We start from the raw sequence: 24954 nt of genomic DNA, 5'->3' as shown, positions 1-24954 counted from the left end.
CACACATCTATAGAAGTCTGTCAAAGTTTTAGATGTCACGCAGAATCTTTGCAAACTACTCAGGAAGTAGAGCCACTGCCGTGCTTTCTTCATAATTGCACTTACATGCTGGGCTCAGGACCGGGTCTCTGAAATAATAACGCTGAGGAGTTTAAAGTTCCTGACGCTCTCCACCTTTGAATCTCCAATGAGGACTGGCTCACGGACCTCTGATTTCCTCCTCCTGAAGTCAATAATCAGCTCCTTGGTCTTGTTGACAATGAGTGAGAAGTTATAGTAATGGGACCACTCAGCCAGATTTTTAATCTCCCTGCTGTATGCTGATTTGTCACCACCTACAATTCGGCCTGCGACTTAAATATGGTATTGGAACTGGGCTTAGCTGCACAGTCATAAGTGTAAAGTGAGTAGAGTGGGGGCTAAGCACACAGCCTTGTGGTGCACCTGTGCTGATGTAGACTATGGAGGAGATGTTGTTGTCAATCTAGGGTGACTGAGGTCTGCAAGTGAGGAAATTGAGAATCTAATTGCTCAATAAGGTATTGATGTCAAGGGTTTGAAACTTATTGATTAGTTTTGAGTGAATGATAGTGTTCAATTGTTGAGCTGCAGTTGATATAGAGCATCCTGATGTTTGCACCTTTGCTGTCCCGATGCTCCAGGGTTGAATGAAGAGCCAGTTAAATGGCATCTGCTATGGATCTGTTGTGACAGTAGGCAAATTGGAGCAGATCCAAGTCGCTTCTCAGGCAGGAGTTGATGTATTTCATCACCAACCTCTCAAAACACTTCATCATTGTGGTTGTAAGTGCTACTGGACAATAGTCATTGAGATGGGCTACCACATTCTTCTTAGGCACTGGTCTAACTGAAGCCTACTTAAAGCAGGTGGGTACCTCAGACTGTCAAAGCGAGAAGTTAAAGATCTCAGTGAACACTCCAGCCTGTTAATCAACACAGGTCTTTAGTACTCGGCCTGATACTCCATCTGGGCTCAATGCTTTCCGTGGGTTCACCCTACTGAAGGATGCTCTCACATCAGCTTCAGAACTGAAATAACAGCTCATCTGGAAGCAAAGCTCTGTTGTTAGCTATGTCACTTGATTTCACTTTGTAGGAGGTGGTCGCATTCAAGCCCTGTCACAGCTACCGAGCCTCCTTCAGTGATTCAAGTTTAGTCCGGAGTTGCCTCTCCTGGTTGTGGAAGACCTGCCTTAGAGTGCCCCACTCCTGCCTCGCTTCCAGCCATTGCAATGAACCTTCGTCCACTTAAAGGTGCCATTCCTGTTTGCTAGAGAGTTAAGTCTGCCAAGCATTTCTGGAGATCATGAAATATGTAGTTCATTAAGTTGATTTAAAAGTATGTTGCTTTAGTCATAGTCATAGTCATACTTTATTGATCCCGAGGGAAATTGGTTTTCGTTACAGTTGCACCATAAATAATTAATTAGTAATAAAACCATAATAATTAAATAGTAATATGTAAATTATGCCAGGAAATAAGTCCAGGACCAGCTTATTGGCTCAGGGTGTCTGACCCTCCAAGGGAGGAGTTGTAAAGTTTGATGGCAACAGGCAGGAATGACTTCCTATGATGCTCGGTGTTGCATCTCGGTGGAATTTAAGGGAAATTACGTGCTGCAGATTTCAGTGAGAGTAATTTGAAAGAGGTATATTTAGAGGTATTGTACGTAGCCTGCAGAATGTCGCCATGGTTCACTGGTGCCATCTTGGAACCTCAAGTTGCTGAGTGAGGTGGATATAGAAAAGGCATTGGCCCTTGACAATATCAGTCCTGATACTGAGATTCTGAGGCATGAGGTTGCCACAGGGCCATATTCACAGGATCCAGGTACTTAAAAAGCATTGCAAGTACTTGTAGCTTACGACTTGAAGGACTTCCCTGATAAGCAAGATTTGCCATAAAATGGGCACCCAGCTCACCTAAGCTCCCTGTCTGAATTCATTAATTTTGCCAAGATGATGCATGTCCATAATATATTGATGATGAAACAATGATGAAACAATGTACAGGGAGGAGGTCAAACACCTAGAGAGCTGGTGCAGGGATAACAACTTGATGCTTAATGTCACCAAAACCAAGGAGATGATCGTCGATTTCAGACGGTCTCAGCCTGAGCACACACCCCTCAGCATCAGCGGCTCCACAGTGGAGAGAGTGGAAAACATCAAGTTCCTTGGGGTGCAGATCCCGGACAATCTCACCTGGTCCAGGAACACCACTGGGGTTGTGAAACGGGCCCGGCAGAGATTGCACTTTCTGAGGAAGCTTAAACAAGCATCACTCCCCACTAACATCTTAACTACATTCTACAGAGGCGTGGTTGAGAGTGTGCTGACCTTTTGTATCACAACCTGGTACTCCAGCTGCAGTGCTGTGGACAAAAAAGCCTTGCAGAGGGTGGTTAGGGGAGCAGAGAAGGTTATTGGGGTCTCCCTACCTTCTGTCCAAGACCTCTTTCAGAGTCGATGCCTCCAGAAGACACAGTACATCATTAAAGACCCCTCACACCCTCTCCATGAACTGTTTGTTCTTCTGCCATCAGGCAAACGTTACAGGAGCATCAAAACTAAAACCACAAAGCTACTAAACAGCTTCCTCCCACAGGCAGTCAGACTGCTAAATAGCTGCTCCACCTGACTCTGCCTTGGACACTTTTATCTTGCACTGGACACTTATAACTGATTTTAACTGACATGTGGCTGTTGTGTTTTACTATTTATTGTTATGTTTATTATTTAGTGTTGCATTTGTTATGTTGTGATTGCACTGCTCCTGAGAAATGTTGTCTCATTCTGCCCTGCAGAGCTGATGTATGGTTAGAATGACAATAAAGTTTTTTGAATCTTAAATCTTGAATATTGTGAATTCTTCCTATATCAGAAGGCAGATCAAGAAGTTCAACTGAGAGGCTACTGCTTGTCAGGAGTTTGCATGTTCTCCCTGTGTCTGTTTCCCCCGAGAGCTCTGGTTTCCTCCCACAGTCCAAAGGCATACCGGTTGGTAGGCTAATTGGGCATTGCAAATTGTCCTGCAGTTAGGCTAGGACTAAATCAGGGGTTGCTGGGCAGCGTTGCCTAAGCAAAAATAAAAATAAATAAATAATCTTGAGATAACATTAATAAATATCCACTGTGGATAAATAAGGATAGGTGGTTAGACTATGCCAGCAACATCATAAATCTTGAATGAATGAATAAATAAACACCATGGAACAGGAGACAGCAATAATGCTGATAGAATTGTGTGTTATTTCTCCCAATAATGAAATCCTTAACAATAAGCCTGTATTCAGATAAGGAGATCCATAAGGTTACATGCAACACAACTTCTAGATAGAGCTGCAATGATTAAAGCCTGATATCTAATTGGTCAGATTGGTCAGACTGCACTTGGAGTTTTTGGCCACTTATCTTGCAAAAGTTGTGCTGACATTGAAGAAGGTCCAGAGGAAGTTCATGAGAATGATTTTGGGAAAGAAAGGGTTAATATATGAGGAGCATTTGATGGCTCTGGGTTTGTAGTTGCTGGATTTTAGAAGAATGAAGGGGGATTTCATTGAAACTTATCAAATATTGAAAGGTGTAGGTAGAGTGGATATGGAGAGGATGTTTCCTCTTGTGAGAAAGTCCAGGACCAAAGGGCACAGCTTCAGAATAGGGGGACGCCCCTTTAGAACAGGGATGAGGAGGAATTTCTTTATCCAGAGGGTGCTGAATCTGTTGAATTCGTCGCCACAGACTGCTGTGGAGGCCAAGTCATTGGGTATATTTAAAGTGGAGATTGATAGGTACTTGATTAGTCAGGGAATCAAAGGTTACGGTGAGAAGGCAGGAGAATGGGGTTGCGAGGAATATTAATCAGCTATGACGGAATGGCATAACAGACTCGATGGGCCAAATGGCCTAATTCTGCTCCAATGTCTTATGGTCGAACTTACACATTCAAACGCACCAGTGAAGTGTGCTCTTTTATGGATGTGCTTCAATCAAAATTTAAGCATATGTCCTTGTAATAACTCCACACTTCTAATTAGTATTAGAACAACATTGCAGGTCACATTAACACTGTGGCATCCACATAAGGATTGAAAACTTCAATTGCAAGCTTCACAGTACAGTTGTGAAGATCTCCCTGTGTAATGTTGTGCTGAAACTGTCTGCCAGATTCAGCATAGTGTTACCAATTAATATATTTGAATTTCTCACAGTTTTGGTAAATATAACCTTAAGAGGATATACACCAATATAAGCAACACTCTTCCATTTACAGGGAAGTGCTGCTACTGAGTGAATGAATTCAGCAAGTATGGGAGAGTACTGAGAGGGTGCTCCCAAGGAGATCAAGGTGACCTGGTGAAGAACAGTGCCTCTAAGAGGCATGTTCATTGTGTACCTGGGCCTCAGAGACCCTCCAAGACAACAGCCAGGTGCTGCCCCCAGTAAGTTGCCAGGTAGGTCTCTTCAGGGACATGAGTGTAGGTACTAAATACATGCACTCTATAAAACCCTTAAATGGATTTGTCAACTCTGGGTGGAGGAAATGCAGATGAAGTCTCCTTTTGTGAGTATGAAGATTGGGTGACTAATGCTGAAAACTGAGATGTGATAAGCCAGCAGTCTGGAATGGTCCTTGGCCTGGGACACTGAGTGTGCCCACATCCATGACCTCCACTGGCAAAGCATTCAAGGTACACATCTGATGTTATATCTGAGGTCACGGGATGTCAATGATTTCAATGAGGACAACAATTGCAGTTTCACTATTGGTCCTTTAAATAGTACAGTTTCAATATAGCTGTTCTCTGGGTAAATAAGAACTGTCATATTTCAGCCCAGTGAAATTGAAAAATGAATTTTGTATCATTTGGGAGAGTTTTACACTGCCGAAAAACTGTGAGGGATATCAAAAATCCAAACAATAAAAGAGGAGACAATTTTCCTGGGAGACTAAGGGGCACCCAGAGATATGTGCAACTTTGCTCTACTCTAGGTTAACGATATGTTTTAAAGCACCATTTTTCTGGAGTTATGCAAACCAATTTCTAGTATGGAGTACCTTATCAATACTTGCCCAAAGATCAAAACTTCAGGCAATTGCCCTCTATCAGAAATTTCTGCATTATTTTTGGATATAGTGAATAGAATAGAATCCAAATTCAAATTCATTCAGATTTTATATGTTTCAATCAAATCAACAGGGTTCAATTTCTTTCAGTTTAATTAGGAATTGGAAATCACAGAAGCAATTAACTGGAGTGAAACTTGGCAGTAATCCACACTGCAAAACATTAACACATGTTGATGTAACTTGCATTAAAACAATAAAGCACAGACTTATTTATAACTGTTAAACTGATTTAATTTGCTGTTTAAAGATCACAAATATTTTCCAAGGAAAGACTAAATATTTATCCCATGAAGTTTAGATATATCAGAGTAAATTACCCAATTATCTTGTCTTATTTCCATTTAAATTAGTATATAAAGTTTAAATTTATCATAATAAACTTCCATTAGTAGCAACTTGCACTTGGAGAACTACACTAGCATTTTGTGTTCGTGACAGCTGGTCAGATACCAGTCTCTGGTAAGGCTGATGCTGAGCACCCAGAAGTTAGTGCTCAGCAACCGACAGGTTGCATCATGGCCTAGTACGGCAATTCCAACACAGGAATGCAAGAGGCTGCAGAGAGTAGTCTGTTCCATCATGGGTACAGCCCTCCCCACCATTGAAAACATCTATATGAGGCACTGCCTGAAGAAGGAGGCATCTATTATCGAGGATCCTCACCATGCTCGCTCCTTACTGCTACTGTCAGGCAGGAGGTACACAAACCTGAAGCCCTATCCCACCAGTTCAGGAAGAGTTACTTTCCAACATCCATCAAGCTCTTGTACAGAACTGCACAACCTTAACCTCACCTCTGCAACAGAACACTATGGACCACCTCTTGCACTACCACGGTCTTGTTTCTAACTGTGGTTTTATGAACTACTATCTTGTTTTGCATAATCTTTTTCATCACTGTCTTGAACAATGTGTGTTGCCTGAAACTACATGCCTGTAATGCTGACACAAGTGAGTTTTTCATTGTAGATGTACCTCACCTTCCTTGTGCATGTGACGATAAACTCCACTTGACTTAACTATACCTGCAGTGTTACATATCACTGTCAGTCAAAAATCTGGAGTTGGTTTCCAGTTCGACTAAAAGTACCATTGCCTTGAGGGGTTGCAGTTATACACATCTTTGTCTTCCTTAACACAATAGTATTGCTGGAAGTTTAGAGGAGCACTGTGCAACTTCTGGATTACAGCAACAGCTAGGGAGTTTAAAAAATACAATGCTGTTAAACTGTGGAATGGGCCAGCAGGTGGAGGACACTGTGGATTGCACAGTTAAAGTTAGGTCCCATGGAAGAATAGGAAAGCAAACTCTGAAGGAACAGGGGCGTAAGAGACACAAGGAGGGCAGAGTGGAACCAAGAACAAACTTGAGATAGTTAACGGGGATACCTTGGAGATAGTCCACATCACAGCAAAGGACATACTGGATGTTTTAAAGCACATGAAGGTAGATAAATTTCCAGGGGCTGATAAGATATATCCAAGAACACTGGGAGGAACTAGAGAGGAACTTTGCCGGAGACCCAGCTAAGATGTATGTATCATTATTAGTGGCGGGTGTAGTGCTGGAAGACTGGAGGGTGGCTAATGTTGTATCTTTATTTAAGGATTGCAAAGAAAAATCTGGGGACTATAGACCAGTAACTCTAGCATTGCGGTAAATAAACTAAAGATGGAATTCTGGTGGGTAAGGTACACATGCATTTGGAAAGACGGGTTGATTAGGGATTGTCAGCATGGCTTTGTGCGTGGGAAATCATGTCTCACAAATTTGATTGAATTTTACAAAAAAAGTAACCAAGAAGGTCAATAAGGGCAGGGTAGTAGACACGGTCTATATGGACTCTCATATGGCCTTTAACAAGGTTCTACATGGGAGACGGTTATTGGAAGTTAGGTTGCATAGGATCCAGGGGAATATGGCTAATCAGATGCACAATTGGCTTGATGATAGGAAGCAGAGGGTGCTGGTGGAAGGTTGTTTGTGGGTCTGGAGCCCATGACTAGCGGTGTTCCCCAGGGCTCAGTTCTGGGCCCTTTACTATTTGCCGTCAATATCAATGGTTTGAATGAGAATGTACAAGCATTGTTAGCAAGTTTGCAGATGACACTAAAATAGGTCGTGTCATTGACAGTGAGAAGGCTACCAGGATATACAGAGGGATCTTAACCAGCTGGATAAGTGGGTTGAGGTATGGCAAAAGGAGTTTGAATATGTGTGAGGTATTGCATTTTGGGAAGGCAGATTAGGGTGCAGCATTCACATTCAACCCTGGGGAGTGTTGTAGAATAGAGGGACCTTGGAGCGCAAGGACATAGTTCCCTGAAAGTGGAGTCAGAGGTAGACAGGGTGGTGAAGGCTTTTGGCATGCTGGCCTTCATTAGTCTGGGCACTGAGTATAGAAGTTGGGACATTATGTTGCAGTTGGTCAAGATGATGGTGAGGCCATATTTGGAATATTACGTTCAGTTTGGGTCACCCTGCCATAGGACATTAAGCTGGAAAGAGTGCAGAGGATATTTACAAGGATGTTGCTGAACTTGAGGGTCTGAGTTATGGAGTGAGGTTGGAAATTTTTTCACTGGAATGTAGAAGACTGAGAGGTGATCTTATTGAGGTATATAAGATCAAGAAGAGTGTAGATAGGGCCAATGTGCACTGTCTTATTCCCAGAGTTAGGATATTAAGAACTAGACGGCACAGATTTCAGGCAAGAAAGAAGAGATTTAATAGTGATCTGAGGGGTAACCTTTTTTCCCAGAGGGTGGTCAGTGTATGGAATGAGCTGCTACAAGAGGTAGCTGAGGCAGGTACGTTAATAAAGGCATCCGTTAGTCTTGCGAGACCACGGATCTGCGCCTGGAAAGTCTTCACTCTCCAGGGCGCAGGCCTGGGCGAGGTTGTATGTGTCACAAAGGTGGGGGCTTTGGGAGCAAGGGTGGACCCAAATGCAAGACACATCTTGTGAGGTTAATTAAATTTAATTTATTGTTTGAAACCAGGAGAGTAAGGCAGGAGTAGGAATAGCGAACTGGACAAGGACTCAGGACTACGACTAGGCTGGGACCAAGGGTCTGGGCTAGGACTCGGAATCGGCTCCCAGAACTAGAGGAGACATGAAGAGGCTAGGGTATGGACTCCGAGCCAGAGACTGGGCAAGGACCCAGTACCTGGGTCTTGCCTCGGGCTCGGACCCCAGAGCCAGGCAAGGACATGACATGGGCTAGGGAAAGGAGGAACATGGGAACACAGAGCCTCGGTCTCGGGGAGCAGGTACATGGAACCATGGACACATACACAGAACACAGAGTTGGGACCCCTCCTTGGGTACAGGACATAAGACCAGGACTCACACACAGAACAGAGAGCCGGGACCCCTCCTTGGGTACAGGACATAGGGCCGGGACTCATGACCCCCCATGGGGCAACGGCAAGATGGCCTGACTTACCCCATGGAGGCGAGGACAAGACGAGACAAGACATTACTCTCCGCGGGGCAACGGCAAGACAGCCAGACTTACCCCATGGAGGCAAGGACAGGACAAGACCAACACAAAAGCACACCAGACAATACCTATCTAGCTCCGGTGACAGAACTAGACTGAAGGGCAGGCGAGGGCTGCAGATGAGGGCTAGAGGCGAGAGGGGCAGAGAAGGGATTCAGATGGGGAGGGGGGTAGGACAGGAATCACAGACCACCAGGGTCAGGACTTGACTCAGAACTGGGAAGCCGCCAGGACCAGGACTTGACTTGGTGCTTGAATGCCACCAGAGCCAGGACTTGACTTGGTGCTTGAATGCCGCCACGGCCAGAACGTGGTACTTGGAACCTCTGAGTAGTGGCGAGCTCTCGACTCGACCCGGGAACAGTAGACAGCGGTTCTTGATTCCCTCTGGCGGGTTAGCTGACGGACCCACCTCGGTGAGGAAACTTTGCAGGCTCGCTTCAGCGAGGTAACTGGACTGGGTTGCTCCGGTGAGGAAAGGCGAATTACCGGCACTCACTTCAGGCGGAGACAAGGCTTGCTCCAGCCAGATGACATTGGCACGCCATGACTTTGCAGATGCTCCTGCGCCGAACGGCTGAAAGCCGGAGACTATAAATTACCGGTTCAGCCGAGTGTTAATTGCCTCTAATCACCAAAGTCGAGGACATGGGAAAACAGGGAATCAACGGTCCGGATCGTAACATAAACAAGGTAAACTTAAAGGGACCCTGATCCAGACCATGACAGTATGGAAGACCAGCAGTTGCCCATGCTGCAAGTCTCCCCTCTCCACGACACCAATGTTGTCCAAGGGAAGGGCATTAGGACTTGGCACCAGTGTCGTCGCAGAGCAATGTGTGATTAAGTGCCTTGCTCAAGGACACAACACATTGCCTCGGCTGGGGCTCGAACTCACAACCTTCAGGTCGCTAGTCCAATGCCTTAACCATTTGGCCACATGCCCACAGGTACATTCATCCATTTAAAATATACATGGATAGGAAAGGTTTAGAGGGATAGGGTCAAATGTAGGCAAATGAGGCGAGCATAGATGGATACCTTGGTTGGCTTGCAGCATTTGGGCCAAAGGGCCTGTTTCTATGGTGTATGATCCAATGACTTTATAAACCACTTGCATAATTGAAACCAACTGTTTTATTTCTGGGTAGTAGCTAGACACTAAAAGGATATATCAGCTCCTTTCACTATTGAATGAAGTCAAACAAGACCAATCTATAGAAGATTTTAAATCTTTGTTGCTGGTTTCCACTCTTCCTTGAGTTTCATATGGTCCATCTCTGACACCCCTCTTCACTTCCTTGATTTCTCTGATTTCAACTCTTTGGGACATGGCAGTGACTGGTGTCCAACACAAGAGCACTGGGCCTTCAGCTGCCTTGATTGCTTTTTTTTTCACCTGTTTCTCTAAAATTCCATTCTTTTTGCCCAGTATCACCAACATAGTCACAATGCTTCCAACACATCTTCTGCTCTCAACTGAGGATTCCTCTCTATCACAGTTATCACTGTGTCCATTCCATTTCCTTTACTTCTGCTAACACCCTTTCCCTCCCCTCCCACAACCAGGTTGTGGATCCCCCTTGCGCTCGCTATCCATCCCACAAGCCTGCCTATTCCTCACATCATCTTCTACCACTACAGGCTCTTTCTAGCATCATGCCCTATCAAACATATCTTCCTTTCTCTCCACATTCCGAAGGTTCACTCCTCAGTTACTACCAACAACCACTTTCTTTCCCATAGTCACTTCCATGATAAACCTGCCCCTTTATCCCCTCCCTTATCACTATCAAAGACCCCAAAAACAGTTTCTAGGTAAACAGTCATTTATTTCCATTCTGCTACTCACATTTACACTTATAGACTTATTTTTCTCTTTACTTACCATCACCTTTTGCCCTTTAACTCCATCCTGTCTTCAATTTTATCAGCAACTTTCTCTTTCATTCTTTCTTCCCGCCCCCTAATTTTCCAGTTTGCATCTTAAAATTTGTCTTAGCTCTAACTTTTCCCAGTCCTGATGAAGGTTCAACAACTTGAAATTGTTTTTTTCTTCGTAGATGCTACCTGACCTGCTGAGTATTTCCAGCATTTATTTATTTTATTCCTCAATGAAGTGTTTCAATAGCATCTTGAGCTTATTATTTGTATCGCAGAACCTAATTGTCAGTGGATAGGATTCCATAGGACCTATTAAATTTAGATATTTGCTCTAATGCTTACATCTACTGACTGCTGGTACATTGAATCCAACACGGTTCTAGCTCTGAAAAAGGTTGTTGACACAGTTACTGCTGGGAACTCACCGCATAGCAAGACAACCATCAGCTGATGCCTTCCCATTCTGCCTCCTAATAAATACAGTTTTGTGTCATCACCTGAGCAACAGCAACCAGGCTTTCATCCCTCAAACTGAGGTTCACTTATTAAAATAACAAACCCTCAAGGCAATAAAAAAAGGTTCCTTTATTTTCCTTTGGCTACAGGTCAATTGATTATATCTGTCCAGACTGAATGCAACAAATCCCAACTATACAACAGAATAGATCAGGAGCTAATTGAGAAGACAGCATGTTTATGTGTAGAAAGGTCACCCTTCAATGCACAAGTAAATTTCTCCTCTTTGTCAGCTCCCTTGTCTACAGGCTAAATGTGAAGTTAGCCTCTCTTACATTCACCCAAGACAAGCACATCAATCAATTCATAAATAAAAGACAATTGCATTTTATTGTATAGAGGATGTCACAGACACCGATGAGGTATGATAAATTGCCACACAAGTGAGCCTGATGGGATAATTTGCAACTAACAAAGTCACAAATTAGTTATACTTGATGTCTTGAGGTGATATTCATCATCCCCTACCAGCTGCCTGTGATTTGTTTTAATTATTCAGTATGCTGCAAAATATAATTTTTAAAGAGTTTTTTTTTTCACTACAAAATAACACAGCTGCGGAGGTGTGATAAATATCCCCCAGATCAGATCTTACATCTGGAATTGGTAACTTTTGTTATGATTGTGTCAAGAGTAAAGGGCAGGGAGAGAGGAAAGCTCATTTCTTGGAGGAGCAGGTGTAATCCACTTGAACATCTTCAATATTGTGCTGCAATATTGGCAGACGTGGCAACATTATGCTGCTGCAAATTTGCACAGCGCTGTTGTTTTACTCAAGTAGAGTTATACAATGAAGAGGATCTCATTCAGTTCATTGTGCTGGACAAGCTATGCTATAGTTTGACTTCAATAAGTAACAGTTTAATTTTATAAATATCTCTGACTCAACTAAAGCCCCATTTGCAATAGATTTCAAAGCACACACCTGAATTGCAAATTGTAATCTAAGATCCAACAAGGATGAACAGCTTATTCACTCATGAAATTAAAGGAAAGAGCAAGAATGACTTGCCACATAATTCAAGATGTTAAAAATGGAGCTGCCTCTACACTTGCCAGTGTTCCTCATGTTATTTTATGCTTCACAGCTGCTTGTTACTGACAATCATTGGAGAGCTTTCCTTTAACATCATGGATAGGGGAATCAAATTTTCGTCGATTAATGCATGGCACAATCCATATTGAACATATTGTTTAATTTATATTTTTCTCGTGAATGTTGTGTCTCTAATGCTGCTTCCAGTGTTTTCATTGCAACTATGCATTCATGTTCTTGTGGAGATGACAATAATCATGACTCAACTCCATCCATTAAACTGTTGCACTGAAAACCAAAGAAAGGCTCAATAGAGTTTCTTCCCATCCCTCTATGAATTGATTCAAAATACAAAATGCCCAATCAAATTATATTACACATTTCCATCCAGTTGACTTTCTTGGCATGACATTACATGGTCATATCAGCTCAGGAACAGTGAAATTCACAAACAGTTCAATTATCCCCATTTGCACTAATGCTCAATTCCAATGCTAAACATATATCCATTCATCATTTGTTAGGAGATATTAACCAAGACAGTATCATCTGATGTGGCAATCCATCTGTAGTTTCAGTGATCTACAGTTGTTACTTATTTGATGGAATTCTTTTAGCCAAATACTGAATCCTATCAGTTTATTGAGCAATAGCAGACTAGATTGTATATACTTTTGGCTTAACTATATTTAATTGAGTGGATACAGTCATTTGGTATATTAAATATTTTAAAATGGATTTCTTTTGAAAGTTTAATTAACAGAATTGCAAAAACTTAGTCTCTTAAAAATGGCAAAAAATTGTTGGTATATTGGTCTCATGCCTTTCGTTCAGAATGTAAATGTTTCCCTAATTGAGAGTCAAGCAATAGTTTAAGTTCATAATAAAACAGAAAATGTAGGGAATACTAAGTGTCAGTTAGCATCTGTGGGGAGAGAAATAAAGCTAATATTTCAGGATGATCACCTGTCATCAACAATCATGAAAACTCATCAACATTTTATTTTCTTTTAGATTTCCAGACTCTGTAGTATTCTGCTGTTGGGTAACATTGTAAACAATGCTGATTTCCTTTTCTTGCCTGTACATAATATCGTTAAATGACCAATATCTCTAGATTGGGAACTAATTCAGGGCTGCCGTGTTTGTAGATAAAAACAGCAGTTGCAATTGAATCTGCAGTCAGTTAACATGGGTCTCTTTCTCCTGTCTGGTGGGTTCAACTCCAGCCAAGACAGATAGGTTGCAATGATTGTCTCTATAAGGAGCCTACATAGAAGGTAGTTGGATGGTCATAACCTTGTTCCTTGTGGACATGGCTGCACAGTGCACACAGTGCACTAATTGCCTTCAAATTGACAATATTACTTGGAGAGGTCATAAAGAGAGCTGTGGAGGGAAGTGGAAACATTACATAGCCTACTCTTCTCAGATTGAGGTTAATGTGTGCGGCTGAGCAGGGGACAGAGAGCTTTACTCTGTATCTAACCATACAGAGTATCTAGTATGCTGAATACTGGTAGCCTAAAGCAGAAAATAGTCCCATTTTCAATCAGTGATGACTTTGATATACAGTAATAAATGCAGCAAAAAGTTTGGGGGGGAAAAAGAATCTTTAACTTGCCTTGATTTATATAGTAGCTATGTCAGTTTTATGGGCAAGAACAAAACTAATCAAGTGGAACAAAGCAAAATAGGACCGAGGAGTAGATGAGGGCTAGAGACACATTGTGCACTCTGAATTCATGATTCGAGGAAAGGAAAGAGGATTGCTTGAGAGATTAAAGTTCATTTGCTGACCTTGAAAAGATGCTGCGAGCCCGGCAGTCATAAGAAGGAACAAACATGAAGGGGAAAGTGTTTTTGGGGCATTTTGATGGTGCATTTTAAGAAATTTTTTAAAAAGTTAAAATAGTTCAAAGTACAATGTTTCCAGTAAAATAGAAGTTATTCCATGAGAGAGTAAAAGTAAGTGAAGGAAAGAGACAAACCAGGGCTTCCATTACTATCCAAGTCTATGAGAAATGAATCAAGAATGGAAGACGCTGTACTATTAAATAATGCAATTAAGGAAAAATAATAGTCAATTTTATTTCTATACTCGCTAATCATAGAACAGGGCATGCTCTCCTGACTGTTCCATTACTACAGACTGTTGAAACCTTTGCATAAGTGAATTAAATAACTAGTTTATGCATATAACAGGATTTGATTCAGAGGCTATGGTCAATATAGAAAATAATAGGACTAAAATTCAGGGCATTTGATTTCATTCGGATAGTGATGTTTTAATTTTCTGTTTGTAGGCTGTTTCACCAAAATGTCACATTTAGTTGCATTTAAGATATTTTGAATGAGTTAAAATATCCAGAGGTTTACAGGGTGACTTAAACCAAAACACCAAATTGCTTTATATGTATGTGTTTTGGATAATATCACTGGCAAAGATGTCCTGTAGTTCCCTTTGCTTCTGGGTGAATTGTCTAAAGCACATAGTGGCTGCAATCTAAGTTCAGAAAAGGTGAATTAACTGTTCAAAGTGCCCTAAGGACCCCCTCTCCAACTCAACCTGAGGCACCTTCCCCTATTGGCTCCAAGGGCCCACTTATTCCTGGTGATCCCAGTCAATCTTCATTTGTTAAATGCTAGCAGGTCCACCTTAGGATGAGTTGGGTGTTCACAGCCTCCAATTTTATACAGTACCAATTAGCAGAAAGTTTTAATGACACAAAGAGCATCTATTCTATATGATAAGACTGCTGAACGGATCCTGACCCGGATCTGGGCCGTACCCTCCAAATATCCGGATCTGCCTCTTGGTTTTTTTGCACTACCTTACTTTCCCTTTTCTATTTTCTATTTATGATTTATAATTTAAATTTTTAATATTTACTATTGATTTGTACTCCAGGGAGCACGAAGAGCAGAATCAAATACTGCTGTGATGATTGACGTTCTAGCATCAATTGTTTGGCGACAATAAAGTATAAAGTATTCAATATTTAGTAAACTTGCAATTTTTCTGTGTGTTTTTAGGATGTAATTAGTTTTTGGCAGTACGTAGGTGGGAAAGTACATGGATATCTGCTTAAAACATACACACCAAGCTTTTTTTTATATATCGATCATCAGGATCTGAAGATTTGCATTCTTACCAACCCCTCCATTTGCAACACTGGGCAACCCTATAGTGTGGTTTGAAAGGTTTTAAGGTGGGCCATGTCTGGTCAGTTTACTTGAAAGTGTTAGAAGAATCCAAAATATTTTAAAATAAATTAGCACAGAAGGAATAAATATATGTGACCAGAAAACGGATTTCACCTCTTTCACTACTGGGTATGGAATTAATGCCCAATTGTACCCCTTGCAATTATTCAGCAAAAATACCTCAGGAACCTTCCTACCAAAATTTGTGCATAAAATCATGCACTGAAGTGGGATCTGTATAACATGCATCAGGAGCTGCTTGAGAAGATATGCTGATCACAAAGCATCAGATCTTTTCGGTGCCCTCCCTATGGCAGACACATATCAGCTGCATAAATGAAAATGGGTGAGGGGACTGATGGGCAGATGGAGGTAGGTGAGTAGGGTGAGAGGCAGGTGGCAACAGCTGGGGGGGGGGACAAATGGAGACAGAAGCCAGAAGGTGAAGAGGTATTAAGAGTTACAGGTAGAGCCAAGACCATGGCCAAATTGGCAATGGTCTTATGGAATGTCGGAGCAGGCTCAATGGGCCAGATGGTCTGCTTCTGCTCCTATAACGTTCTTGTGTATGCCTGCCGTGGAGATGAGAGAAAAAGTGGGGGAACGGAAGATATGCTGATCGCCCCATATCTATGGGTACCTGAAAAATTTTCTATGCTATGAGTGGTCCCATACCAATGTAAGGTGTGGGATGAGCCGGGGCAGAGATCAACGTGTGTAATTCTGACGTCAATTAAATAAAGAGGCTGAGAGCAAAGGACTGCGAGTGATGCAGTTTCCATTCCTCTGAGCTCTGAAAATTAGAGCTGGTGGATGGTGTGGGCAAGACATGCCACAGTGTAGACCTTTTATCTGCTGTCTCACTGCTGATATCAGCCTGACGTGATCCCAGTTTTGTCTGTGAGTCTCCAACGATTTTCACACCATATGCCAGGTGATATTAAACCTGGATTTTGATTCTGATGGTCAGAGGTTTCACCCAACGGTTCCAGTTTATGTTAGCAATGGAGGAAAAGTGCAATGCGTAACTTGTGGTGTTATTTGGTGGTGATCAATGATAGATGCTGGGAAAATGTTAGCAGTGCCTGGGCAAATGACCACAATGTCACCTAGAGATGATTGACAGTGCAACCTGACCCAGGTAAAATCACTTTTGTGCTTGATTTTCATATGAAAAATGAATGCTAATGGATCAAATTTCTGGGATGTGAATTTGAAGCACCCCCTCCACCTGGTGCAAATGTTAATTTCCTAAAGCTGACTGGTGGCATGAATAGATCTTGGCTCATTATCTGAGATTTAAACAGGACAAGTGGTATTCCCAGTCTATAAAATACATACTGGTTAGGCAGGAGGTTACACAAGGGAGGTAAAGCTGAGCTGTGTGAGCTCTGATGGACGGATTGGAAGGTTTTACGACTTGATATGACCCGCATGTTTGAACGCCCCAGGGGCTCATCGGACATTGTCTAAAGTGATTGACGCCGAAACTAAAAACATCAAATATCCTGAAGATAACTGGGTTCAGCTCACCAAGTGGGAATTCTGCATGGTATCAGCAGTTCATGACATGGCCCAGCCCAGACACACACTCCAGTACTGCAGAAGTATATCGCAGGCTGGCTCTCATTCTGTGCCAAGCTTTTCTTTTAAGTTTGTAGATCCATGTGATTTGCAGATCTGGCAGCAAAACATGAAAGTAAAACCCAGCTATTTCTAAAACCTCAGAAGGCTGCTTTAATTGGAATGAACGTGAGTTCTTTCAAGATTTCTCAAATCCAAAACATTTGCTTATATGCAATAATTGCAAAGGAAAAGGAAGATGTCTCGTTCTCCACACAGGTCGATGTACCACTTTAATGGATTTGTACTGAAAGTATTTGTTTCTGCACAACAATTATTTAGAATGCACAGCACACACAATATATCAATCTTCATGCACATGTTAAAAATAGTATTTGCACTATATAGGGGCATAATAAAGGAAGCTCTGGTAAATCATTACAAATCGCTGTTCAGATCCCAACTCACGTTTTGTGCCAAGTTTCAGCACCACATTTCAGGAAGCACACCTGGGCCTTGCGGAAGGTCCATGGAAGACGCGGCACAGAGATACCAGGCATGAGGGAACTATATGGAGAGACTGGAGAAGCTGGGGTTATTCTCAACACAGCAAAGACGGCTAAGGAGGTGTCTTAATACCGAAGTAGAGGTGGCCGATAGAGAGAAACGGTTGTGACTGGCAGGAAGACCCGTAACCAAAGGATTCGAGTTGAAGACAATTTGCAAAAAAAAAGCCAAAGGAAAACCAGATTTTGTTTTTGGGAAAAAAAATACTCGGCCATTTCTGATCTGGAGTACGTTGCTCGAGAACAACTTCATGAGGGGATTGAATGTGAAGGGGAAACATTACAGCCGAAGGGAGAGCAGTGAGTGAGATTAATTGGCAGCTCTTTCGGCGATCAGGGACAGGCACAATGGGCCGAATAGCCTCCCACGCCGCATTGTTCTCTGGACTTTTCATCCTCTTGAAGCCGCTGTCTCAACGCTCGAGCTCGGATTCTTTTCTACAGCCCAACAATGCTTCACACTTTGGAGAGGGGCGATATCTGGGACCTTTAAATTCCAACTCACTTGCTTCTAGCCGAAGAGACCGACAGAGCGTATAAATCCCCTCCACCCCACCCACCAACCTTCCCAATCGTCCTTCACTCTACCCCTAACTCAATATACCTGCAGACTTTCCCGTAGTGAACAAAATTCACCAGAAATTGGCCGGCGAGAGACTTTCTCAGCCCTATTGGCTCACGAATGCTTCTCGCTGAAGTTAGGCGGGTGCAACTGGCAGGTCAAACTTTACAAACTTTTGTATTGGGAGCACAACACTTACCTGGCCATTCTTGCACAGGTCAGCCCACATACTGGTACCGTCCCCTCCTCTCATCAGTACATGATAGGTAAAGAAGTAGATCCCGGGCACTGTGCAGGTGAACTTGCCCGTAGAAGCCTCGTAGTGGTTTCCAACGTTAGTCACAACGTCGTCAAATTTAAGAATTTCGTAGCCCTCGTGCGGTTTCTTGAGGCCGGCGTAAAAGGCGATCTTCGGGCTGTGGAAAGCTGCGCTGAATGTGCCTGCCCCTGATCCCGGTGGCCCGGGTGGACCCGGTTTGCCCAGATCTCCCCACTCTCCAGGTGGACCTCTTGGACCTGGGGGTCCGGGCTCTCCGGGAGGTCCCCTGGGTCCAGGTTTACCTCGGCGTCCCTGGTCGCCCTTGCTCCCGTGGATGAAGGGTGGCGGGGACATCACGGCCAGATCCTGGATGGCTTCTGCCGCCGTGGAGCTCGGCTTTGGGCTGTAAGGGTCACAGACCATTCTGCAGCTGCCTAGCATCTCGTAGTGGGCTGAAGCCTTGGAGCTTTGGACCAGCAAGGGGATGGCGATGAGCAGAATTAAGACCATGGCCACCCCAATGGCCGCTCCAATCACTCGCTTCCTTCGGCTGATTCTGGACGCAGCCAGCGTCAAAAAATCGTTTTCACTTTTGGAAGTAATGGTGAACGATTTACCAGAGGCCAGCCCAACGGAGAAATCTATCTAGCTAGTTCAGAGAGGCAGAAGATGTTTCTGGGGGGAAATCAGGATTTGCTAGAGAAAGTTTTGCTCTAAGGCTCGTTCTCCCCTGCCAGATCCAATGTCCATCAGTGAGGAAGGCAGCGCGAAGTGTCTGCTCCGACAGGCTGCTACAGAAGGTCTGACGAGGGAAAGGGGGATTTTGTGGACAATCTGAGCGACCCCTGCCTTCAGATCGCGTGAAATCACATCTTCTTGACGCCAACAGCCCTCGGCTGGGATTGCGAATCTTCGCAGAATTACGGACAGGTCTTCCAAACTACTTAAAAAAAATATTAGCACATATAAAACTCTTCGGATATTTCGGTTGGTGACAATAATGCAAGACACTTAGAAGTGATGTAACCGTATGGAGTTTGCATTCCAATAATCTCAGCAATAACTTATTTAAAACATATGATTTTTTAGGGACTATTAATTTTCAACGGCTGCAAAAATGAAGCACGGATCATAACAAGTTAATAGCAAGATAGAACTGCGGAACTTACCCCATGCAGATTTGTCTTAAATTCTCTTTCTCTCTCTCTCTCTCTCTCTCTCTCTCTCTCTCACACACACACACACACACACACACACACACACACACACACACGCGAACTTTGCAAGATATCGGTTTAATTCTCCCTCGCCTCCGACGAGATTCTTCAGAAAACGCAGCTTTCGATATCAGCGCAATGCTTGAATTCATTCTGGCAAAGCGCTGTGTCCCGCCGCATTACTTTATTTGAATTTTAACAACCGCCGTTGATTACAGACACATCCCAGAGCTTGCAGGATTCTTTGATGATCGAATTTCCAAGACGAGACTCAGCGAAAAAAAAACCTAAAAATCTCATTTGGGACAAAAATCTCATTTGGGACAATGGTTGACAACGAAGCTAAATTCCCCTCCTCTCTATCATCCCGTGGCTTTTTAAAATGAAACATCGCAGACTGTCTTTTATTAGAACAAAAGTATAATCCTGATTTAGACTCGCAGGGGGACCTGTCAATTTACACGTTTAATTCGGTTTCAGGCACCAGTTGCAATGGTATGAATGAAAGAGGCTGCAACTTCTAATGCGGGAATAAACATCCCCTCCACCCCAAACAACTTCCCATTTTGAACGTAGAACTGAAAGAAACGTTCAACAAAATTAATTGAATGAATGATGTCTGAATGCCGGTATTGACTATGTTTTGTTCTGAATTTGCATATAAACGAACGAGCCCTTCATTCTTACATTTTCCTAAACGGACGCATATGCTCGTTTTCACCCCACCTGTTTAATATTTATCTGCTTCTGCAGATAAATATTATGGAACATATGTTTCATAAAACAAACAATTTCACCGCGGTTATTCCATGCTGTGATATCACTAAACAGACCTCTGGGACCGTGGTGAGATATAATTTCATAGTGTTCCAGTGTGAGTTGAGAGCTATATGCGGGGTTTCTGCTAAAGAAATGTTCTCTCCAAGCCCAGACTGTCATGTCTTGAGCTGCAGAAGATGTACCATGTTTATCAATTTTCCTCTTAACTTGATAAACACGTACAGGAGACCCACAGACCGCAATCAATATAATTTCTAACCATAATTTATCACTGCTATCCAAACTGCAACCGGTTTAACCATTCGAAAATATTCTCTCCATAAAAAAGTTTTATTTGCTAAATAAATATATTTGAAACGGCCAAGTTAACTGTAATTCACTTCCAATTGACCCTCAGTTAGACTATATGTTTTTTTGCTTATTATTTGGGGGGGGGGGTGATGGAAGCTGCTGCAACTGATCTTTGTTAAATACAGTACTGTAAATTTTAAAAATCTCGCAATAACAGTGGGCTTAATTAGAGGATAGATTTGAAAGTGTAAGCGCAGCGGTCAAGTGGTGCGATTGTTTAACAGTATGAAGAGACATGCAGGGCCAGTTAATTGGCTATATTTGACCCCTGTTGTTTTCAAAGGATCATAGTGTCGAACTATCTGGGATCAGGATTTTGCAGAATGCAGAGAACGAGAAGACGAATGCTAAATCTGGCCACAGTACCGCCAGGGGGGCTGTATAGGAGGGCTCCTTGTGTTGGGGTCGGCGGGCGGTAAGAAGTATCAGTTGCTTAACCAGTCAAAAACCAATGATAGACGCCAGAGTACCGGAATCGGATCTTTAATAACACTCTCGGAATACTCAAGAATATCAGAATCAGAATCAGGTTTATTATCACTAACATAATGTCGTGGCATTTGTTGTTTGTGGCAGTTTAGTGTAAGACATAAACATGTACTCTGTTACAATGAATAAATAAACAAATTGTGCAAAGGAGGAACAGCGAGGTAGTGATCATAGGCTCATTAACCGTTCAGAAATCTGATGGCAAGGGGAAGAAGCTGTTTCTAAAACATTGAGTATTGGTCTTCAGGCTCCTGTGCCTCCTCACTGATATTATCTGTAACCTTTGTGTTAAATCGGAATAATGCCACACGCTATTAGATCGAAAATGCATTGAAGGTTTAAGGGGTTAGGGATTGGAACCCGCCATTTGATTAAAACATGGGTACTAGGTTATCATCTGGGTGTATGATTCTAGGTGGCAGACACGAGATGAGTCGGTGCAGAGTATGGTTCAGGGTGTGTATATCGACAGGGGCCATGGTTACAGGATGGTCCGCTGAGGACCTCATTTGAGCCTCGATTAAAAAAAACTTCCAATTGCATTTGAACAGGGCTGGAGATTGCTCCTCCCATGGAATCGATCACTACAAAAGTCTTAAAAAGATAATATATACTGTCAAATGTTATTGACCGGTGTCCAGACCTCATTCCCAACGAATTGCGATCTAGTGTTAGGGTCGGCCTGTCCGCTACTGTTTCCGGCTCGGATTTATACTTAATTGCATTTTCTGATTCGGGTAACTTGTACTATTTGTGTGGATAACACATTATTGTGTTTTTTTTTGTTCCGGGGGCTTCAAGTGGACAGATTCCAGGGATAGGGTAGTTTTTTTTGTGTCGGAGGGGTGCTGTGGTAAAAATATTATAGTTGGAAAGTTAATATTTATTTCTTCTGTCCTGTGTTGGTTGGTCAGACCGCAACCAGATCCTGGGTTAACTCGCTTATATTGTTTATTTTCATTGCGCCACTCTCCTCATAAAGGTCAAGCAGATTTACTTTATACGTCTTTAAAAGTCAAAACGAAAAGGCGCAAACATTCTAAAAGTAGACAATGAATGGTGTATCCCTGCAGCTCGTTACCTTATCCAGGACAGACATACAGAAAGGTGCCGAGAAAAGGCCAGCAATATCATGGAGGATCCCACGTACCTTGCTCATAGACTGCTTGTCCCACTTCCATCACGGAGGAAGCTATGTAGCTTCCACGCCAGACTCAAAAACAGTTACTTTCCCCAGGTAGTAAGGCCGAACAACACCTCTACCCACTAACCCTACCTACTGCACAACACCTCTCCCATTACTTTATCACTTCCTGTCAGAGTCACCAGACGCTCCTGAGCCGAGCGTCACTTTATGGAGATACACTCAATCTATGTATATACTTGTGTTTTATTATTGTGTTCTTTATTTTATTGTGTTTTTTTTGTGCTGCATTGGGTCCGGAGTAACAATTATTTCGTTCTCCTTTACACTTACGTACTGGAAATGTCATTAAGCTATCTTGAATCTTGGTTCTTAAATCTTGATTCTCTCTCCTCCAGCCGCTTAAATCACTGCATATAAAGCACGGCTGAAACGATACTGTGATGCTATATAAATGCAAAATTCAGTTTATTTTAAAGACAAAGCCTCCCAGTGACAAGGTCCTATACCTGCTTCCATTAGCAAAATATTCACCATCAAGCTGATTAACAAGGACTTGGCTAATGTGGTTTGAATTGCGGAATCATGCAATTTTCTCCAACAGAGGGCTGTGTGGTGGAAGGGACAGATCTCAGTTATATTGCTGGTATCGGAACAAGGAGATTTATATTATTTTTGAAGCAGCATGAATTAAGTTATGCCTGCTCATACTGCTCCTTAATTGGCTAAACACGATGCCTGGGCCCCTGTTTAGCCAATTAAAGAGCAGGATGAAGGGGCAAAAGTGCTTAAACAGAGTCATAAAGTCATAGAAAAGTACAGCACAGGAATAGGCTCTATGGACTATTTAGTCTGTGCTGAACCATTTAAACTGCCCACTCCCATCAACATGAACCTGGACCATAGCCCTCCATACCTCTCCCATCCATATACCTATCCAAACTTCTCTTAAACGTTGAAATCGAGCTCGCATACATCACTTGTGCTGGAAGCTCATTCCACACTTGCCCCACCCTCTGACTGAAGAGGTTTCCCCACATGTTCCCCTCTACATCCCAAGAAATAAAGTCCTAACCTATTCAGTCTTTCCTTATAACTCAGGTCCTCCGGTCCCGGCAACAAACATCCTTGTAAATTTTCTTTGTACTCTTCAAACCTTATTTACTTTTTTCCTGTAGGTAGGTGACCAAAACTGCACACAATACTCCAAATTAGACCTCACCAATGGTTTTATACAACTTCAACATAACATCCCATCTCCTGTACTCAATACCTTGATTTATGAAGCCAATAGGCCAGAAGCTTTCTCTATGACCCTGTCTACATGTGATGGCACTTTCAATGAATTATGGACCTGTATTTTCAGATCCCTTTATTCTACTGCACTTCTCAGTGCCCTACCGTCCACTGTGTAAGATCTACCCTGGTTGGTCCTACCAAACTGCAACACCTCACTCTTGTCTGCATTAAGTTCCATTTGCCATTTTTCGGTCCATTTTTCCAGCTGGTCCAGATCCTGCTGCAAGCTGATAGTCTCTCTCACTGTCCACTACACCCCCAAACTTGCTGTCATCTGCAAATCTGCTGATCCAGTTAAAGCTATTATCACACAGATAATTGATATAGATGACAAACAACAATGGACCCAGCACTGACCCCTGTGGCACAGACCTCCAGTCAGAGAGGCAACCTTCTCCCACAAAGCCAATTTCTAATCCAATTTACTACCTCATCTTCAATGCCAAAAGACTGAGCCTTCTTGACCAACCTCCCATGTGGGACCTTGTCAAATGTCTTGCTGAAGTCCATGTGGACAACATCCACTGCCTTGCCCTCATCAACTTTCCTGGTAACTTTCTCAAAAAATTCCATGAGATTGGTTAGACACAACTTATCATGCAAGAAGCCATGCTGACTATCCCTAATCAGACCATTTCTATCCAAATTCTCATATATCCGGTCCCTTAGAATACCTTCCAGTAACTTTCCGGCGAATGATGGCAGGCTCATTGGCCTATAATTTCCTGGTTTATTTTTAGAGCCCTTCTTAAGTAGTGGAACAACATCGTCTATCCTCCAGTTCTCCAGTACCTCACTTTTCACTAAGAGCCCCTGCGATTTCTACACTTGCCTCCCACAGGGTCCAAGGGGACATCTTGTCAATCCCTGGGGATTTATCCACCCTGATTTGCTTCAAGACAGCAAACATTCCCTCCCTTGTAATCTGTATAGAGTCATTGCTGCTTTGCCTTGCTTCTATAGACTGTGTCTGTCTCCCAAGTAAATACAGATGCAAAAAATCCATTTAAGATCTTCCCATCTCTTTTGCTTTTGGAATCTTTTTTCTCTTTTGTAATCCTTTGGCTCTTAACATATCTGTAGAATCCCTTGTCTGCTAGGGCAACCTCATGCCTTCTTTTAGCCCTCCTGATTTCTTTCTAAAGTGTTCTCTTGCATTTCTTATACTCCATGAGCACCTCATTTGTTCCTACCTGCCTATACCTGCTATACACCTTTCTTTCTTTCTTAACCAGGGCCTCACTATCTCTTGAAAACCAAGTTTCCCAAAACCTGTTATCTTTACCTTTTATTCTGACAGGCACATGCAAGCTCAAAATTTCACCTTTGAAGGCCTCTCACTTACCAAGTACACCTTTGCCAGGAAACAGCCTTTCCCAATACACACTTGCCAGATCATTTCTGATACCATCAAAGTTGGCC

General features: G+C 42.7%; 1 protein-coding gene across 1 annotated transcript in view; it reads right to left on the bottom strand.

Moving 5' to 3' along the window:
• Positions 1-18768, bottom strand: part of LOC140191389 (complement C1q-like protein 2) — a 52565-nt gene extending 33797 nt beyond the window's left edge. Inside the window, exon 1 of the mRNA XM_072248766.1 lies at positions 18193-18768. Coding sequence (XP_072104867.1) covers positions 18193-18762 — 570 coding nt within the window. The 5' untranslated portion in view covers positions 18763-18768. The remainder of the gene's footprint in view (positions 1-18192) is intronic.
• Positions 18769-24954: the final 6186 nt, after the last annotated feature.

The sequence above is a fragment of the Mobula birostris genome, chromosome X (genome assembly GCF_030028105.1).
Source record: "Mobula birostris isolate sMobBir1 chromosome X, sMobBir1.hap1, whole genome shotgun sequence".
Taxonomy (NCBI): Eukaryota; Metazoa; Chordata; class Chondrichthyes; order Myliobatiformes; family Myliobatidae; genus Mobula; species Mobula birostris.
This window is presented reverse-complemented; position numbering and strand designations above follow the sequence as displayed.